Here is a 22,531-nt window from a genome sequence, read left to right on the forward strand (position 1 = left end):
TATTTCTAGTCCATACACAATATTAACATTTATAGATCTGTAGTTACTTATATGCAAAGTATTGATGTTAAAAAAAAGAGTGGTTGAATTATGTTATTTGTTATTGTGTTTTATGTTAATGTTTTAAATATTTTAAAATATAAAGTACGACTAAAAGTATAAACTAAATATAGCTACATATAAAATATGTAGCTATAAATAAATAAATAGTAATAATAATAATAATTGAAAAATGGAGATTGAAAGCAACAGGTACATTCATGAATATTATAAAGTGCATGCTATCCTATTCAAGCCTGGGAATTTATTATTAGTATTATTACATGGGCATCATAGAAGACCAAAACTATACACACAATATCTGTCATACTTCTCCTTGTGCCAACTGTCATACAGATGACAGCTAACTCTGGCAACCCATTCTACTCATTCACTCTCCACGTGAAAAATCTAGTTCTTAGACCCTTGCTAATCACTCTTTACTCAATTTCTAAGGATGACCTCTTGTTCTGTCCCAGTCTCGCAAATTTAGGAAACTGATCACATGTTTTAGCTCAATTGTTGCTATATGCAGTTGGTTTTTCTCTGGTTGCCTTAGGTTTCTCCTCAGAATCATGATTCTGGCTTAGAATACTTTAAAGTAATTAGAGTTAATGCTACTTCTATTCGATTATCTCCTTGCGGAAGACTGAAATTAATGATGTTGTTATTATTAATATAGACCATTACAAATATTAAATGGATAAGTAATATTTTCATGTGTGATATATCCGTGATAAACTTTTTTATTTTTAATTTCAGTTATCCGTTGTGCATATGTCATCATTATTTCATGCATTTATTCTCTGTCAAGTAAGTACAATCTTTCCAGGTTTTTCCACCTTTTTTAGCATGGTTCTCAAAATTTGAAATAACAAATAATGTTCACTTCACTGCCTTATGTTTCCTTTCTAAAATACTTCATAGAATAGTCACATCTTTACAATACTTATAATTTGAATTTTAAACAATCTGTATTCTAATAAAAATCAGTTGTCTTTATTAACAATTACTTTTATTTTAATAATGGCTATTTCTTAATCAGAACGCAAGGTCATAAGATTTATTGTCTGCCATCAGTTATAATCCATTTATTATTATTATTATGCTAATACCTCCATGGAGTCAGAACATTCATCATGGGAGACCCATTATTCACACACAAGATCATTCACACAATACCTATCATGCCTCTCCTTAAATTCATTCACTGATGAAGAACCCACAACTACCTCTGGCAACCCATTAACTATCCTCCAAGCAAAAAATCGAGTAATAAAACACTCTGGCTAAACACTCTTACATAACTTCCACTGGTGACCACTTGTTCTCTCCTTCTCGTCATATATCAGAAAAAAGTCTTCAGTGTCAATCTTGTATAACCCCTTTAGTAACTTAAATGCTTCTATCATGTTTCCTCTCTTTTGCTTATCATCTAATTTTTTGAAACCCACAGACCATCAATCTATTCTCATAGGGAGCACTCCAGAGACCTGCCACAATCTTTGTTACTCATATATGGATACCCTCTACAACCTCATCCCCATGGAATCTGGGAGTCCTGATCAGTGTGCAATAGTTCAGATGTGACCTTATTAAAGCTTTATATAGGAGAACAGTAACATCTCTATCCCCTGTGTTTTAGTGTGTTCTTCAACAACCATGTAATCTGATGTGCTGTTTTAGTTCACCTTCAAAATATGCCCTCTAAACTTCAACTTCCTAACCACACACACACACACACACACACACACACACACACAAAGTCTCTGGCCTCATCATTTTCCTGAAATTCAGGAAAATGATGAGGCCAGATTTACGGCTATTTAGCCTGCTTCATGTTAACTGAAGCAGGCTAAATAGCCGTAATTATAATATGTTTAAGTCTTCCTGCAAGGTATGTATGATAATTATTATTATTATGTGACACCTCTAAGGAGTCCAAAGACTCATCGAGAGAGGGCACCTTTTCTACATCTCTCCATTTCCACCACTCAGTCCAGACAATCACAAACATCTATGCCCATGGCAGGATTCAAACCTGCAACCTTTTGGCTGGAGAGAAGATATATGCAAACCACTCTGCCAACCAGGCTGGCTTGTTGTTAAGTTTTAAGTGCTGGGAAAAACTCATGATAAAAGTTTAATGGGGTGAAACAGCACTAGGAAATTATTAAAAATAGTATTTAATTTAATTTCACCTCAGTTACAGAGACATCGTCAGGGAGTACAAAATGAGATATAACACACATACAAACACACACACAGGTAGCACAAAACTAACTGAAACACATGGACGAAAGACTAACTAGGTGGGGGTGCCCTCTATGGACAGCTGTCAACAGCCTAGGATGTAAACTGGGATCTTGAAGTATTAGTGTTTCCCATATTTTGAGAAGTTTTATGTAACCATTTTTCATTCAAATTAGGTGATTTTTAATAGCAGCAGCAGATTCTAAAAATAGTCTTTCTCTTTTAAATTTACTGTGATAGAGCATGATGTTTTTTTTCCAATTGATTCTATGAGCTGTATCCAAAGCATGGTCTGCAAGGCCAGATTAACCATAGTCATGACTTCAGATATATTTTTTATGTTCTTCCACTTGTATAGTAGCTGATCTTCCTGTCTGTCCATAGTAGGCCAACTTTCAGGAACAAGGAACTCTATATACACCTGTAACTAAGAGGGGATGGAGCTTGTCTTTCGTGGGACAGAAAAGGCTTAAAACTACTCTACTTTTAAATGGGGCTTGAAAGTGGTGCAAAGATTGTATTTCTTTAAGATTCTAGATATTTTTTCTGATGTGCCTTGGACATAAAGGATGGTAATAACATTACTAAAATCTTTCTGAAGAGAAGGTCATGTATTGAGGAAGGATTGATTATTTTTTTGATATTGTGGGAACTGCAGCTATTAGATAGAAAAGTCTGGTGTATGAGGGTGGTCTGAAAAGTTCTTGGCCTCAACCATAGATGGCAACATGGCAAGATTTTTATTTTCTAAGTTGGTACACCTGCCATAAGCATCCATGTCAAATTGCAAGTCACTGTATCAAGTAGTTTGTTTTATACAGCTGTCTGTATCCCTTGAAATGGATAAAATTGAGTATCGTGTGGTTATAAAATTCTTTGTAAAAGGTTTAATATCAAAAGAAATTCATTCGAAGTTCATAAAAGTTTATGGGCACTCTCTTCCCCTTCGTGTTTGACAATTAAGGAATGGGCTGCTGAGTTTAAATGTGGCCGTACCAGCCTCAAAGATTATCCACGTGAAGGACATCCAGAAAACAACACCAGAAATCATTTATCGAGTGCATGATATGGTATTGGATGACTGGCGAGTCAAAGTGTGTGAAATTTTTGAGACTATAGGCATTTCAAAAGAATGTGTAGGATATATTTTGCATGAGGAATTGTAAATGAAAAAGCTTTGCACAAGATGGGTGCCACGCTTGCTCACAGCAGATCAAAAACGCACTCGCATGAAAATCTCTGAAAAGTGCTTGGAGCATTTTAACAAGAATAAAACTGATTTTGTGCATGGATTTGACTTGGATTCACCATTACACTCCAGAATCTAAACAGCAGTCAAAATAGTGGACAGAAGCAGGTTGTTCAGCACCAAAGAAGATAAAGTTGGTTCCATCAGCAGAAAAGGGTCATGGTTTTGGGATGCGATTTTGTTTATTAATTATCTTGAAAAGGGTAAAACAGTAACCGGGGAATATTATTCCAATCTTTAACCAGACTAGACAAAAAAATTCATGAGAAAAGACCCAGTTTGCAGAAGAAGAAAATCATCTTTCATCAGGACAATGCACCTGCCCACAAAGGTGTTTTGGCAATGGAAAAATTAAGGGATCTGAACTATGAATTGTTGGAACATCCACCCTATTCCCCAGATTTGGTGCCCCTCTGACTTCTATCTCTTCCCAAAACTAAAACTCTTCCTTGCTGGTCAGCATTTTTCTTCGAATCAAGAGGTGATTACAGTTGTAGAGGGGTATTTGGCAGATTTTACTGAGAACCACTACAGGGATGGGATAATGGCACTGGAGCACCACTGGAATAAATGTATTAGTCTTAAGGGAGATTATGTTGAAAAATAAAAATAATTTTGAAATTGTAAATTATTTTTTTCATTGTTAGGCCGAGAACTTTTCAGACTATCCTCGTATATGATTGAGTTCTGATGCAAAAGAGGTCTCATTGGAACAAAGTTTATAAGCTCTGTTGGTTAGTGTTTTTATGACACCATATTGTTGAGAGAATAGGGTGATGGGAAAGTTAGTGAATATATCTATCTGTGTGAGTGACTTTCCTATATTCTGAAAAGGATGGGTTACCTTTATGCAGGTGGGCGACCAAGATGTCTAGAAAGGCCAGACTATTATTAGTTTCCTTTTCTATTGTAAATTGGATTCTAGGGTGGAGGCTATTGGGGTGATATAGAAAAGTGTCTAATGTCTGGGCCATGAGACCCATATCTCAACCAGATTGAAGGTTTGAGAGAAGCTGAGTTAAAGCTTATTTTTTCAAAATTTTCCATAAAATAATCGGCGGGAGGGGGTGAGAGGAGAGATCCCATACAGCAGGTTTTGGGAACCGGCAGCTCCAGAGCCACATGCGGCTCTTGGCTGAACAAAGTGCGGCTCTCTTATATTGAATTGAAAGATACATTATTAATACAAACAACAAAATATTGAAAATATTGTTTTTTGATACGCCCTGTTTGTGGTGCTAGGTACTATGCATGTGATGTGTGTTATGCATGAACAACTGACAACTACGTTACATTTGAAATACCGCCTAAGATATCTAGCGCCACGGTGAAAATTTTAACTAATTGATCAGCTGTATTGTCAAACACCACGGTTTTTAGATACATACGGATTTTAACTGTCAAAATAAAAATCTGTTAGTTAACTTATTTATTGTGGTACTAAACTGGTGTTTAATTTAGTGTCAGATAATGTTATGCACAAATTAATTTTTATTATGTTATTATGTTGAATTTTTGTTTTTACTTGCAGTAAATTTGTGATAATAATCCTCCTAATATGAGTTCAAGAAAAAAGAAAAATAATCGAAGAAAACAGAGGATTCAATAAAATGTGGATAGAGAAAGTTACATTTATAGAAGTAAATGGAAATCCGCAATGTTTAATTTGCCATCTACGACTTCAAAATAACAAATCAAGTAAATCAAGTAATGTCCAACGACATTTTCGAGGAAAGCATTTAGACTTCAGTAAAAAAATATCCTGAGAGTGATAATAGAAAAAAAGCTGTTGAAGAATTACAAAAGAAATTTGTCAACTTGGACGAAATCTTCGTCTAATACTGCTGAAGCAAGTTTTTTGTTATCCCTTGAAATAGCAAAAGCGGGAAAACCTTTTACCGATGATGAATTTCTAAAAATCGGATGTATAATGCAAGTTTTTAGTCTCTGAAATTCTATTTAAGGAAATGAAAAATAAGGATGAGATATGTAAAAAAAAATTAAAAGTTTTACCTCTTTCAGCTAGAACTGTCATGGAACGGATTGTAACAATTTCTGCAGAAGTTTCAAATATGCAAATTATTGATATTAATTCTGCCAATTTTATATCTGTTGCAGTTGATGAATCAAATGATATTTCCCAATATGGCACAATGCTACTTGATGGTTAAATATATCACATCTTCCGGTATTCGAGAACTTCTTGCTCTGCTAACACTTAAAGGACACACTACAGGTCAAGATATTTCAGAAAAAAAACCTTCTAACGAGTTTACAGAATAAAAATATAAATATTAATAATATAGTATGCATTGCGACCGATGGTGGCCTTCTATGATTGCGAAAAATAAGGGGTTTGTTAAATTATTCTCCACTCATATTTCACGTGAAGTTATTTCATTTCTTTGCATTTTGCATCAAGAAGCTTTAGTTGCAAATTCTTTGGGATTATTACCACAACTAAAAAGAGTGATGGATGTTGTTGTGCCAGTGATCAATTTCAGGCGTTGAATCACAGACTTTTTGACACATTTTTAGAGGAACTAGGTAGTCAACATAAAGATTTAGTGACATTTACATCTGTGTGATGGTTATCAAGAGGAAAAGCATTAAAACGTTTTTTACAGTGCTTAAAAGAAGTAATAGTTTTCTTAACCACTGAAAATTATAATGTAAATCATGGAACTTCTCGGTAATCCCGAATGGATACAAAATTTTTGTTTTTTGCTTGATATGACAGAACATTTTAATAAGCTAAATTTGAAGTTGCAGGAGAAGAGAAACACAGCCTTACAATTACTAGAGGAAGTCCTTACCTTTGAACAGAAACTAAGAGTGTTTTTCGAAGATGTTACTGAAGAAAAATTTATAAAATTTGTTAATCTAAAAAATTATACATTAAATTTAAATCAAGAAAATGTTGATTGCAAAATATTCGCTGAAATGATTACTGTAATTTTAGATTCATTTACAAGCAGATTTCAGGATTTTAAAAAATATCAGGAGATGATGAAATTTATATTACATCCGTTAAATTGCAATTTAAAATTAATAGATATTGAAACTTTTCCCAGAATATCAATTGCAGAACTATAAATGGAGCTTTTGGAAATTCAGAATAAAAGCATCTAGGTACAAAAACTTCAGGAAATGGCTGCATAAATTGAAGAAAATGAGGAAAGTATGGAAGAAACACCACAGGAAATTATATTTAAATGTTGCAATTCTTTCCCAAGTAATTATTGAAATGCCAGGCAACTTGCTTTTGAGGTTTTGACTCTTTTCAGTTCAACGTACAATTCCGAACAATTTTTCTCTTCAAGGAATTACATTAAAAATAAGTATAAGAACAAATTGACTGATGAAAGTTTGAAATCCGAATTACTATTAAAGTGCATGACATACAATCCAGATTTAAGTAAACTGGCTGGGAAGATGCAAAATCAAGTCTCATTAGTGAATTTTAAATTAAAACAATCAAATATCTATTAAAATACATAATATTGTATTTTTGTTCGACTAATTCTTTTTGCAATACAAATTCTGACTTTTTTTTGCAATATTATACTTACTTAAACATGTTTTGTGATTGAAAACTTAATCAAACTTAATGTTGTTTTATTTATTGAACATATAAAAAATTTATATGCAAACATAAAAGTGGTATTTGATATCTGGAAGTACTGAATTAAAAACAAATTTACCCAAGTTTGAACTAACTGCAACTTTGAGTCACCAGGAGAAATCGAATTGAAGTTGTGGCTCCCAAAATTTTGTTTTAATTAATTTTTTTTTGGTGGAATGGCTCTTTGGTTCAAAAAGGTTCCCGACCCCTGCCATACAGGTACCTATCTGTTTATAAATTTTGTTCTTCCAATAGAAACCAGAATGGATAGCAAAGGAGAAGTGATCAATGATATCAAGGGGGATAAACTTTTTTTAAAAGCAATAAGGTGTCATTTAAGGGAATGTTGGTGAAAAGTGAGGTGATGTCAAAATATCAAGGCTCACTGGGATATCAGTATCATTAACAATTATATTTTCAATGGAGCTTTTAAAACGGAAAGAATTTTTTATGTATGATGTGGTATGACCAATAATGGGGGTTAAGTTGCTAATTGTTTGGATAATTGATAGCAGGAAGAATCAATAGTATCTACTATGGGTCTTGGGGGAGGGGGGCAGAATTGGGTTTATGAATATCTTAGGCAATGTATATATTGGGGGGGGGGACTGAAGGGTTTGATGGGTTTTTTTTGTTTTTTTTATTTCAGGAGGCCAGGAAGAAACCATTTTGAAAGCCTTTTTAATTTCTTTATGATTTTCAATTTAGTTGGATAATCTAAAGGTGTGTAGGTGGAATGGCATCTAAGAATGATATCTATTTTATTATTGTATTCACTGGTGTTGAGGATAACAGTGGCACTTCCCTTGACTGACCTAGTGATGACTATGATGTTATCTTTATGTAGTTTATTGAGGGAATTGAGCTGGCAGGGAGATACATTTCTTTCGGGATATTATATTAGTAAGGTGTGAGCAGGGGAGTGAGAAGCAGGTGATTTGCATGAAGAGTTGTGAATGATTGGAATGCATTACCTGAGAGTGTGGTGTCTGCAGAGAATTTGAATGAGTTTAAGGCATGGTATGATGGCTGTGTGTATGGAAAAAGGACCTCTTAGATGCATCTTTGACTGCATGATAATAATATAATGATATATTATTATCATGTCTTATAATGATAATAATAATAATAATGAAATTCATCTTCTACATGTGAAAAGAACTCCTTGAGATTTTTCTTGGACTGCAGTACATTCTTAGATTTCCTCTCATATTCTATTTTTTCCCCTTCTTTAGTATATTAATCACTTTCCCTGCTTAATTCTTATATTCTTCATGCAACTATTCTTAATCTCTAAACATCACTTTTTACTCTAAATAATGCCACATAAATTCCTTTCTTGCTTGATTCTTCCCATGCCTTCTCATTCTTCATATCAAGACATACAGATTTGCTCTCACTGACTGTGGGCAGGGATGACATCTCAGTAGCAGCCAGATCCTCTGATGCAATGACCAAATCCCAAACTCTCAGTTCACAAGTGCCATCCACCACAAGCTGTCTGACATTTGTCCTTAAGATACTTCATAATAGTCACTTGATTTAAATCTTCCAACTAATGTGCATAAACATTTCCTGCTCATTACTTTATTTTCCCTGACTATAGTGTCATTACATTCTGTTTTCTCTCATATTATGCAATCAAAGCCATCAATGCCATTTCCCTTTGGTTTTCTATCTGAGATGGCATAATGACATCTTAAGTAATGCTCTACCACCCTGTTTATCCTTCCTTTTCTGCCAAATTATATGCCTTTCTCTTCCTGTCAGAACACATTTTCTGTCAACCCATAAAAAATGACATTCTAATTAGAATATATGCTAAGATATATTTTTTTAATTGTCGTGGTTACTTATAAAGCAGAGTCAACTGCACCTGGTATGTGCTCAGTACTATTATTATTATTATTATTATTATTATTATTATTGTATGGAGATCTCCATGGAATACAAAGAACTCACTGTTAGAGACACAAACTGTCCATACAATAACTATCATACCTCTCCTTGAATCTGTTAAGATACATAGCACTCACATCTGATTCTCTTAACTCCTTCCATTCGTTCACTACTCTTCAAGTAAAAAATGTAGTCCTCACAGCCCCTTACTAAACTTCAGGGATGACCTCTCTTTCTTCTCACTCTAGCCAAGTGCTGAAACACCTCACCTGCATCAATCCTATAAAACCCTTTAAGTAACTTAAATGTTTCTATCATTATATCATCCTTTACACATATAACTCTACAACCCACAGACCCTCAATCTAACCTAATGGAGAGCATTTTACAGACCACTCACCATCTTGGTCAATTTCCTTTGAATCCTCTCCAATAATTCCTCATCCTCAAGAAACTCAAGGGAGCAAACCTCAGTACAATAATCCAAATGTGGATACATCAAAGCTTTCTAAATTTCACCTCTCTATCTACTACCACCTTCAAATCCCTAGCATCATCTATTTCCTAGAGAACAGTTCCATCATCAGTGCAGTACACAATTTGTATTTTATTTATCCTAAAATGAATAACTTTACATTTCTGAACATTAAACTGACACTCATTATTCCTTAACTATTATTCTGCTCAATTTTACATCATCAACAAATAACTGAATATTTCCCCTCAGATTATTTTCTACATCATGTATGTACAAAATAAACAGCCAAGTTCTTAGCATTTCTCCTGGATTCTCCTCTTCCATATACCACTTTTTTGGTATCTGTCTGTCAGCCACCCTATCTTATGGCACACAACTCATCAACTGCTTTCTCTAGGATTTTGCTCCTCCATGTACTGGTTTTTTGGTATCTGTCCATCAGTCCCAATTGTATCTATATAATCAGCATCATATCCATCCCGATTTGTTTTAATTTGTGTAATAGTGTTTCATGTGGTATTCTGTCAGATGATTTTAAAATCCAGCAGAGTCATTGTGTAGGCATTATCTTTATACAGATCAGCTGTCATTCTATTATGAAAAGCTAGTAGTTCAGAGTGATGTTCATAGAGCACCCATTGCCAAAATTCATATTTTTGATTAAATTTTCCAGTACTGTATCACCACTCCTGAGAGACTGATTGTTCTATAATTTGCTACTTTACTCTTAGAGCTTCCATTCTATCCTTTTTCCATTCCATTGGAATTCTGCAAAAGTTGAGACTTAAATTAAAGTGTCTGGTCAGAGATATTGCCAGTTCTCTTGCACATTCTCATAGGATGGAAGCTGGTATCCCATTTAATCCCACGGCCGTAATTTACATTTAGTTTCTACTGGCACTCATGTGGTGAAAGAAGTAGCAGTGTGTAAAGAGGACTCCAGCTTCAGATAAGTTTTTTTGAAATAACTAATAGTATATAAGTGTGTGTTCATTAGTAAGAGTTGCTATAAAGGTTTTGTGCTTATAATGTTATTACTGCGTACGATATTTTGTTTAAATTTATTTACAAATTTGTTGATATTAGAGCTTAGCATAGTAACCAGCAAAGGAAAGATGACGGCAGCTTTGTACATGCAGGAATTTAACTTCGACTTCAGTCGTTTCATGAAATTAATTTGAGGTGTGCTATATATACTCGTTTGTTTACATTGATAAATTGTGGATATTTAAGGCAGATGGAAGGAGGGTGTGTGCGATATGTGAACTGAATGAGGACTTGATGAGTGCTAATATGTTGATGACAGAAAATGTTAGTAGCGAGAATGCCACAAGGAGAATGAGTCCTTGTCTGATAGAGAAGGATGGTGTAAAGAACAGAGAAAAAAATTTTAAAAAGTTTTGAAGAAGAGAACGAGCGATCTGAAAAATTTAATCAATGGTAAGAAAGACAAAAGTGATGTGAATGTGGCAGAAGGCAACAAAACTGAGAGAATGAATGAAAGCAGGTGTGATGCAAGGTTCGAAAGCTCGAAAAATCGATAGAATAAATGACAGCGAAAGTTTGATGCAAGGTTCAAAAGTACGAAAACTCAAAAGGATGAACGAGAGCCAAAGTATGATGCAGGGTTAGAGAGTTCAAAAATTTGAAAGAATGAATGATAATGAAAATGTGACATAAGATTCAAAAATTGAGTTGGTTAAGATAAGGCAGGAGATGAAATGAAGTTAAGAAAATTCAGGAAATGTATGGGAAAGCAAAAATGATGAAAACAAATAATGTTCATATAAAAGAGGTAACGAAAGGCCCGTGAGGGGAATTATATGGTGATTCAATTATTAAAGGTGTGCTGGACAAGAGGATGCACAAGATATGTTTTACTGGGGATAGAATGATTAGAGTGATTGAGGCATTGAATATGAGAAGGAAGCAAGCAAAAGAGTTGGTAGTTTTAATACGTACAAATGACTTGACTGTGAACAAAGAACATGGCAGGTTGCTTAGATGGATAAAAGAGAATAGTGTGATAGGAAGGGTAGTAAGCATGTTGCCTAGGTATGACAGTGATGAGATGAGGCAGAGAGCAAGGATTATGAATGATGTTAGCGGAAATGTGTGAGAAGAGAGAAATGCAGTTAATGTGTGGAATGAGTTTGAAGGACGAAGTGAACTGTATAAGAATGATGGACTGCATCTGAATGGTTTGAGTGAGTCGCTTGGAGAGACTGCTGGAAGGTAGAGAAGTGAGTACATAGAATGAATCTGACCATGTGGGAAGTGATGTGAAAGAGCAGGAGAGACTGAAGAGGTGGTTATGAATGATGTGAGTGACATGAGTATAGAGATTGAGAGAACGGGTGTGCAAGATGGACAGGAAAACAGGGAAGCTCAGGGTGGACAGGGGAACACAGCATAAGAAAGGTGGATGCTCCAAGAGGATGTGAATACATGTGTAGACAGGAAATGAAGGGAATGACCTGGGATCAAGAAGAAACAGATGGATTTGAATGGAAACAGATGAATTTGAAGAATGAATGGATTTGAAGAATGAATAAGGAGAAAGGGAAATGGCTTTAGTTGAGCATGGTGAAATCATGTCGAATGAGTGGTATCGGTGGAACTAGCTATAGATCCAGGAATGAACTGCTGTGTTTGTATACAAATGCTAGAAGTGTAAGAAACAAGGCAGATGAAATGGTTGCATTAATTGAGTCTGTTCACCCAAAAATTGTTGAAATAAGTGAGACATGGCTGGATGAGGACAACATCCGGACAGGAATAGAGATGGAAGGGTATGATGTGTTTCATGAGGATAGAAAGGGCAAAAAGGAAAGGAAAGTGCTATTGATGATGTCCATACAAAGTAGAGATGCAAGTGGGAAATAGTACCAGTGGTTTTGAGGCAGTATGGTGTGTGAGAGAGAGGTGAACAGAATGAAATACTTAGTTGGATGTTGTTATAGACCTGTGTTGTGTCATCCTATCTTGCTTACTGATCTAATTATGATGGTTAGTTGAACTTATCCTTACGTCTTTAAATTCCGTTTTTTATTTATCAGATGTTGATTGATACTGATCCGAATATAAAGAAATTTATATTATCCTGCACCACTTTATATTCAGATCAAATCATCAGCTAATGCCTTTTTATTCCGTATACGGGGAGTTGGCGAGGCCATCTAGCCCTATCTAAGTTTTGGAGACTGAGTGGGCAGTTCAATCTCCACTGGCTATCACTAATTATGCAGTACACAGTGAAGAGAGATGGCTCAAATGTGCTGCCATCTCGTGGTCCCTAACACAATATATTAATGTCTGAAATAATGTGGGTTCTACGGTCGATTTTCTTGAGTTTACGGGAGGAAAACCCGAGTTTCCGGGAGGAAAAACCCGCTTGCCCGTGCCAGAGATCGACTAACTCGGGAACCAGTCAAAAAAAGGCTTAGAAAAATTTCCTCTAGTCGCCGACTAGACTCTAGACTCGAAACCAAGTCTTCCTTCGTGCGGCCAAGCGCAGTGGTATGCAAACGCCACATCCACTGAGCTACACAGGCTTTATATTCTTTATATTCAGATTAGTCTATATAATATAGAGGAATCAGTCATCAACTAACATTTGCAATCTCACTTTTCTACAGGCCGAGGTTAATATTATCATTTAAGGCTTCCGCTAGGTTCGATAACTTTTTATGAGCAGTGCAGATGAAATAAAATGAGGCAAACGTCAAATTGAATTTAATAAAATAAAACATTTAATGCAGGGTTATATAACATGTACATCTAAGTATAACTTTCTAAACAAGATTAATGCAATTGAACAAATCCAAAATATCTCTGAGATACAGGTAGCTATTCAGTTAGGTCTTAAGATTAAGGCTACAAATCTTAGATCTTAATATTCAAGGCATAAGTACTTCTATCACAACTAGTCTCTATTCATAGAATAGAGACTAGTTGTGATAGACAAATCATAACATCTGCACATTGATTTAGTTCTAGTGCTTAGAATAGATACAATGCATTAAGTATCAAACTTTCAACTCTCAGTTCTCTATATTCTGCCAATTAATAGAAAATAGTTCTCACTATTCAAAGTTCCAGAATTCCAATAAATATTTTTATAGTTGCAGTTCTCTAATTCACTTCTAGTCTATAAACACTTAATTGAATCACAAGGCAGTTATCAATTCAAAGTGGAAACACTTTAGTGCTTCATTCTTTCGACTATTTATAGTTAAAGGCCATAGCTAGGGTTAAGATATATTAGGCGGAACTAATTTTCATTTGCTTCACACTGGATGTAAAAAGGAAAAGTCTTACCGGGTTACAACTTCAGCACATTGAATTCACTTAGGCACATTTTAAAATTCCTGTTAACTAATTATCGTGAGGAAACACAATTCAAAGAAATCTTCACTATGTTAACTGAAATATTAAACACTGAGCTACGTAAGTCTTGACACATTAGATTTACGTCATGTACTAATTCCTTATCTTCCACTATGTATTGACTTCAGCTCTGCAACTTTCTTCCTCTAATCATTAGGAATCTATCATAATATCAAAATTCCATAGAGGTAGTTTTTAATGCCTATTTATTCCCGGTCCTTTCCTTGTCGATTTTTACGCATATCTCAACTCGCCCTTCATTACACACGACCAGTCTCTTCGCTGTCCCTAAGCTTTCCCCTTGTTTTCTTTCATTTTCCAATTAACTGTGTTTATTCTTCCTGCCAAAATCCGGTTCTAGCCAGTTCAGCTTACATCTACAGGCTTCTCTCCATATCATGGCTGATCACGTTCTAACCACACGCTAACTAAAAGCAACTTCGTTTCTCCTTTACTAGCCAATCAAATTCAATCAGAAGAATTACATAAAATCGTATCAGCAGAATTCCACATATTTACATTCTCTTTCAGAAATAAAGAAATAATCCACAGTTCACATATATTTGATATTTAATAAATTTTTTTTAATATTAAAATATTAAATATATTTAATATTTAAATATATTTATATTTAATAAATATATTTAAATATGATAAATACAAATTCTAATAATATATATATATGCACAGCTTCTTATAGTATTAATACAGGAATAATTAAAATAAATTGAATGACATTTTGATACAGAGTCCTTTCATTACCAATACAAATCCCAAAATTATATAATTAAAATAATAAACAAGCTCAAAGTAATTATATGAATAATAATTTATAAGCAAGAGACTAACAACAAATAATATTTGCAAGTGTTGCTTAATTTATGGCAGATTATGTTAAATGTGAATGAAGTATTATAATTCTCAAATATCTTCATTCACAATTTAACACCTGGTAATATGGATGGTAGTGACTATGAAATGTATAAGCAAATAAGAAAAGGGTGATCATTATTGGAAATTTTAATTATAGCAGTATAGACTGGGATAATGAGATAGCAATTGGAAATAAAGAATGAGCTTCTTGAGTTTTTGAGGGAACAACTACCTGAGACAGCATGCAACAGAGGGCACAAGAGGATTGAGGGGGTCTTGAATTTGATCATCTCATCAGAGAATGCAATTATAAATGAGGTGTCCAATCACCTTCCAATTGGGAGAGTGACCATGAAGTGAATACCTGGGTGGTTGCCAGCAGTACAAGGACCTCTGTGAGAAAAGGGTATATGTGGAACTACAAGGGTGGTGATTATGAAGAGCTCAGGAGACAGCTTGCAGGTGTAGCATGGAATGAGGAGTTAGCTGGAAAACAGATCAATGCAGCTTGGGGGATATTCAAGAACTGTCTAGTAGAAGTGATGTCTAAATGTATTCCAAGGGTCAGAAGGTTAAATAAGGTAGGTGTGAAATGGATGAATGAAGAGATTAAGTATGCAATACACCCTGGATGGTAGTGATGGTAGATTGCTTTGCCTGGTAATAATCAAATAATAGTGAAAGTGGAGTATGAACAGCAGTTAGCTAATAAAGCCAAAAAGAATCCTAGGGAGTTCTTTCTATATATAGCCACCAAAAAAAAAAAAAAAAAGAATGATTATGGAAGGATGACAATGATTGGAGAAAATGGTATAAGGGCAGCTTTTGTAGAAGATATAATGGAGATACTTAATGAGCAGTTCATAAAGGTCTTTCATTCTTGTGAATGTGACTTCATGGAGAGATTGAGAGCAGTTGTTGATGGGGAGGAGAGACTGACTGACTGTAAGTGAGCAAGAGGTGTGTGGGGAGTTGAGCAAACTTGATGTTAATAAGGCTGTGGAACTTGGTAATATATTACCACGTGTTCTGAAGGAATGGGCCAGGGAGTTGACATCTGACTTGATATATTTTTTTAATATTAGTCTTGCACTGGGTCTCAAGTTCCTAAGGAGTGGAAGGAGGGCATGATTGTGCTGCTTCATAAGGGAGGTGATAGAACTCAATCATCAAATTATAGGCCTATCTGTGCATCAGGTGTTGTGGTTAAGTTGCTGGATAAACTTGTGAGAACTAGCATCCAGAATTGGGCAGACAACAATGGTATATCTTTGATGGACAGAATGGATTTTCTAAAGGGTTTCAGTAATCTACTTACTTATTACAATTAAGTGACGGTTTCCTTGGACAAAGGAGAGGGATACACAGTAGTATACTTAGATTTTGCAAGGGCTTTTGATAGATTACCACATGATAAGTTTATAATCAAACTAGAGCAGATGGGGGTTGGATATTGGATTAGTGCATTGAATCAAACTGGCTATCTGATAGGTATCAGCAAGTTGTGTATGGGGGAGCAATATCTCAGAAAAGGAAAGTCAATAATGATGTACCTAATGGGTCTGTTTTACAGCTATTACTGTTTAACTTGTATGTTAATGATATTGAGGGGATATTCAGTTGTTTGCAGATGATGATGTTAGGATGAACTATGAAGAGCAGAGAAGATGTTGTGGCCTTACAGGAAGACTAATAAATTGAGTGATTGGGAATGCGGATGCAAATTCAATGTTGCAAAATGTAAGGTTTTAAAATTTGGGAAAAAATTATGGGATGTAGAATTTATGCTTGGTGGGGATAAACTGCCAGAGGTTGAGGAAATAAGAGATGTTGGGGTGATAGTGGATAAGGATCTGAAATTTAGGGTACACATTGGCAAAATTGTGAAGACAACACCAAGACTTCTGGGAATGATGCAGAGGACACTGACTTGTGGAAGTAGGGAGATTCTTGTTCCATTGTATAAGGGGTTTGATTTAGGCCACCCATGGACTACTGTGCCAAGATTTGGTCACCTGGTTTTCAAAATGATGAAGAGATGTTGGAATGGGTCCAGAGTCGACTGACTAAGGTAGTTTCTGACCTCTGAAATGTCAAATGTGAGGAAAGATTGAGAAGATGCAATTTACAGAGTCTATCAGATAGGAAGAGGAAAGATATGATAGAGACCTACAAGTTAGTAAGGGGTTGTTATAGGATCAGTGTTGGAGAGGTTTTAAAGAAAACAGTGGGAGATCAGGAGAGAACCATCCCTGAAAACTGTATAAAGAGAGTGTGAGCAGGGGAGTGAGAAGCAGGGTTTTTGCATGCAGAGTTGTGAATGATTGGAATGCCTTGCCTGGGAGTGTGGTGTCTGCAGAGAATTTGAGTGTGTTTAACACACTGTATGATAAGCTGTGTGTATAATAAAAGGACCACCTAGATGAGATGACTCCATGGGGTCCTGGGGTAATCATTATTATTATTATTAGAGGCAACTCCAAGAAATCCTAGACTCATCGAAGGAGTCCCCTAAACATCATGTCAAGAATTATTCAACATTTACACAGTATCTATCATACTTTTCTTTGAATTCATTCACAGTCATGCATCCACAAGAGATTTTGGCAATCTATTCCACTTATTCGCTACTCCAAAAGCAAAAAAAAAACCTAGTTCTAACGCCTGTGCTAATTGCACTCTTCTTAGTTTCCATGAATGGCCCCCTAGTTCTCCCACCAACACACCTGTTCTGAAAAATTTCATCTGAATTAATCTTGTAACCCCCCTCTCCCAATAATTTGTGTGTCTCAATCATATCATCCCTCTTCCACCTATCAACCAGCTACTGTAACCCAGAAATCTTCAACCTGTTCTCGTAAGCTTCGTTCCATAGACCTGCTACCTTCTTGGTGACTCACTTCTGGATCCTCCCCACTGAATCTTCATCACCAAGAAATCCTGGCATTTAGATCTGCACACAGTTGTGAAGATTGGATCTTATCGAGCCTCGATAAAGTGAAACAATAGCTTGCTTGTCTCTGCTCGTCAAAGTATTCTTCACTAACCAAGTGATCTGATGAGCTGCTTTTGCCATGTACCCCCCCCCCCAAACTTCCTATCCACTGACACTCCCAAGTCTCTGGCTTCATCAATTCCTGGAGTACATTTCCACCAATGTGGTGTATTGGTAATCTTTTCACCCCAAAATGCATAACCTTACACTTTGCAACATTAAACTGATATCCATTCTCCTTTGCCCAGTCTGCCAATCTATCCAAATCATCCTGCAAAATTTACACATCATCATCTATATTAACTATTGCTCTACCCAATTTTGCATCACAAGCAAACAACCAAACAGTTCCTCTCAGATCCTGTCCTATATCATTAATGTACAAATTAAATAGTGGTGGCCCAAGAACAAGAACCACAAGAGCTTTGTCGCACACCACTAGTCACAGGCCTTCTTTTGGACTCTACTCCTAAATAAACTACTCTCTGATAACTCTCCATCAACCACCCTCCTATCCATCTTCATGTGCTGCAGTTTACTGATTAGAATTCCATTTGGTATCCTGTCAAAGACCTTTGCAAAGTCCAGAGTATCACTGTAAAAACCCATTACTTTATCCAGCACAGCTGTCACTATATTATAAATCATGAGCAAGTTACTGAGGCATGAGCTACCCTTCACAGAACAATCCTGCCTCCCACACATATCCCATTTCCATCTATCCATTCCTGTATTTTGCTCTTGACCAACTTCTCCAATATTTTGACCACTCCTGACATGCTGATCGGTTGATAATTTGCTGCATCAGTCTTGGAGCATCCTTTATGCAATGGAACTATTTTCTGGTCTTTCACTCCCTTGGGACCAACCCAGAACTGAGACATAGATTAAATAATATGGTCACAGGCACTGACAATTCCCTCGATGCTTCACTTAAAAATCTAGCTGGTATACCATCCAATCCCACAGCTTAATTCACATTAAGGTTCTGTAATATGCTATGCACCTCTATTTCATTTACCTCAGTTCCCATATAAGCTTTTGGCTCTCTCATTCCTGCAATATCACCACCTGGATGATATATATTTTCAAAAGATTCACTTAGTAATTCTACTATTTCAACTGATTCGGTTATCTCTCTACCATTGGCATTCCTTAAAATCATTCTGCAAAATACATAATTTCTTTTACTTGCAGTATGTCAAAAGAACTGTTTGGGATTCTCTTTAGCCAGCATCGCTAATTTCCTTTTATAATCTGCTTTTGCTTTTCCTGTCACACTAGTTACTTTTCTGGCCTATGCATGTGCTGCTACTGTTCATGTGCCTGCAGTTCACTTTTTATCCTTAAACTCTCTCCACAATTGTGTTTTTTTGCAGCCAGCTTGATGATGATATCCATCCATTTAACTCCCACTTGATTTACTCGCCTGACTCTAGGTATGCAGTCTGCCATTACCCCCCCCCAACACTCTTTACCACTTCCCATGCACTATCAACATCCAGCCTTTGCAGTTTTACATGCCATGGCACTGATCCAAGAAATCTTCACATCTTGTCATGCTTAACAGTCTGTAATTGCATATATACCCCATCTTAACTGAAAATTTCACGCATATGACCACCCAGGTCAAGACCATATGATCACTCTCGCCAAATGGTGGCAACATGGTCGAGTTACAGACAAATTCTCAAATGCAATTACTAGGTTGAGCACTCTCGAACCCATAGTATTTTCCATTACATGCTGTCTCAGGTAATTATATCTTAGTAACTGCATAAAATCCATTTCCTTCCTCCTTCCAATCTATGTTCCCATAGTTGAAATACCACATAGTAATTACCCTGTCCTCCACTCATTGAGTTTATTTCTCGATGCATATTATTTCCATTATCTTTTCCATCCTCTGGTCTATAGCAGCATCCAACTGTATATCTTGTTCTGCTGGCATAAATCTCACACCAGATAGCCTCAAATGTGGTATTTTTACTGGCCCGCAGTTGAACTTTCACTATTAGTGATTGCAGTTCATTGGCTATCATTAATAACAATCTTCTCCCCCCTCCATCTCTCTCTATCCTCCCTGACCACGCTATACCCTTAACCTCTCCCACTAACTGTATTATCTTCTGTTATCCCTCTCTCTAATACAAATAACCTTTGGCCAGGATATGCCAACCATTGCCAAAAATTTCTCCTTGTTCTGAATGCTCCTGGCATTAGTGTACATAAAGTGCAAAAGCCCTTACTCCACCATTATGCTAATTACCCATCTTGGTTTGTTACCAGTGGTACTAACTTAGGCATGTTATGCACATTATTACACTCAACATTCTCACTGATGTCTGCATATCCACTCCACATCTTATCCCCCCCCCCCAAAAAAAAAAACTCTAGTTTCTCTGATTCTGCACATCCACTTTCACTTCCTTCAACAACACTTTTTTCCCAGTCTCTGAACACCAAATCCATTCAGATGCAAACCATCCTTCTTGTATAAGTCCTTTCACCCATCAAATTCACTCCACACATCCACAAACTCCACACCACTTCTCCTGCATAACCTATACATCGAGTAATTCACTTTTATGGCCCTCCTTATCAGCTCTACTCTGTTATACCACACCAATAGACTCACTATCTTAACTCTCACTCTTTTATTTTGCTACTTCCAGTAATTCTTTTATGTCCTCTCTCATGCCATACTTTTCTCCTTTTAAATCAATTATTCCAGCTGCTACAATAATTTCTTTCACCCTACCCCTTCTGTGCTCAAATAGCCTAACTAAAATCATTAATTTTCATACCAGGAAAGCAAGATTTTGTCGAATTCTCATTGATCACACACCTTTTATGATTGAATTGCCGTAGAGTACTTGCTCCTTGATTTTTCTTCCTCTCTTTGTCAAGTCCTCATTTTTCTTATCTGGTCTTATCTGAATGACCAGTTTATGCTGATTTGCAGTAGAGGTGGTTATTCACTTATAGGAGAACAGAGGAGTAGTATATCTGTGAAAGCCAGTTTACTGTCCTTTTCAGGTATTTCTTAACCAGAATTCTCAAGAATTCTGGTTAAGTTACAAGAATTACAAGAAATAAAACCTTGTGCTTACATTTTTTTTCTGATCAACAGACTCTTCTCATAGCTACCTTCTTCTAAAGATAAATGCTCTTCTCTTTATGTACCTGGTATCCAACAAGTTCCCTGTTATTACCACCTCTCCTATTTCTCACATACCAGATGTTCTTCTGTGGGGAAAAGATTACATGAACACCAATTTTGCATCATTCCTGGTCCAGTGCAGCATGGGATTGAAATCGGCCACAAAATCTTTTGACCTACATCATCATGTAAACAATTTAGTTATAGGCTTTTTTTTATGTCCTGTTCCTGCTCTGAAGATGAGGTTGATCTTTGCATCTTAATCTTTTGTTGACCTATATGTCTAATTCAGTGATGATGCTTCAAGTTCAAATGTTTATTATCATTATTATTTATTATCATCATCAGATTGCCATGGAAAGCTGTTTTTAAAAAAAATGGACTGTAAAAAAAAAAAAAAAAAAAAAAAAAAAAAAAAACAGTATTTAAATCAGTACAGTTTGGTTTTACATATGGTGTCAATGGGACATTATATCAAGCAATACTTAGTCTTTATTTGAGTTGTAAGTCAGTAGTTAGAATTGAAGGAAGTACAGGAAGATGGTTTGATGTGTTAAATCTGATGTCAGACAAGGATGTACATTATCCCCTCTGTTATTCATTATCTATATGGATTACATTTTGAAGAAAAGTAGTATTAAACATGATATCAAAATTGGAGATGTTAATCTGAGCTCTCTACTTTATACTGATGTTGTTATAATTCTAAATAAATCCAATACAAGTCCACAACATTTCTTGACTAAATTGAATAACTGTTGTAATAAATTTGGTATGACAATCCACAATAAAAAGAAAAAGACAATGAAAATATGCAGAAATTGTGAAAACATCAACTGCCTTCTGAATGGAGAACCTATAGAAAATTAAAACATTTCTACTACTTCAGGCACCATTGTTAGTGAAGATGGCAAATTAAATATGGAAATAGACAACAGAATTAGCAAAACTGGTATGATAGGAAGTCAACTGAAAAATTGACTTCCTATTATATGGAATAAGAGAGAAATTAGTGCAAGACACTAAACTAGCTATATATAAGACAGTGTCAAAATTCATTTTAACTTATAGATCTGAGAGATCGATTAGAAATAAAATGCATTATCAAAGACTGGAAACCATAAATATGAGAGTCCCGAGAAAGATTAGGGGAGTAAATAGATGGTAGAAGAATCATAATTAAAAATGAGAATATTAAGAAGCAACTTGACATTTGACATTGTTAGCATTCAGGAATGTTGGAGCAGAGCTAATTCTCAGGTGGTATGGTCATTTAAATAGAATGGGAGAGGAAAGGGAAAAAATGTGTCTTTTTTTTTGCCAGAATGGTAGGAACAAGACTCAGAGGAAGACTAAGATCTACGTGGATTGATAAGTAAGTGTGCTTTAGAAGAGAGAAATATGAGATTTGATAATATAGGAGTCTTGACAGATAACAGATTAATTTGGAGGAAAATTGTTGATATAAAGTTAGCAATGATGTAAGTTTTACATGTAAAACTATCATAATATCCTGTACTCCCCCTTCCTCCACAGAGTATTTGTCAGGAATTTGATGTTGTTGATGA

General features: G+C 35.6%; 1 protein-coding gene across 1 annotated transcript in view; it reads left to right on the forward strand.

Moving 5' to 3' along the window:
• unc79 (UNC-79 domain-containing protein) overlaps positions 1-22,531 on the forward strand; it is a 1,277,183-nt gene that overhangs the window by 1,139,722 nt on the left and 114,930 nt on the right. Inside the window, exon 51 of the mRNA XM_090395893.1 lies at positions 802-852. Coding sequence (XP_090252019.1) covers positions 802-852 — 51 coding nt within the window. The remainder of the gene's footprint in view (positions 1-801; positions 853-22,531) is intronic.

Source organism: Typopeltis vanoorti, chromosome 1 (assembly GCF_054136105.1).
Source record: "Typopeltis vanoorti isolate ZY-2024b chromosome 1, IOZ_Tvanoo_1.0, whole genome shotgun sequence".
Classification (NCBI taxonomy): domain Eukaryota; kingdom Metazoa; phylum Arthropoda; class Arachnida; order Uropygi; family Thelyphonidae; genus Typopeltis; species Typopeltis vanoorti.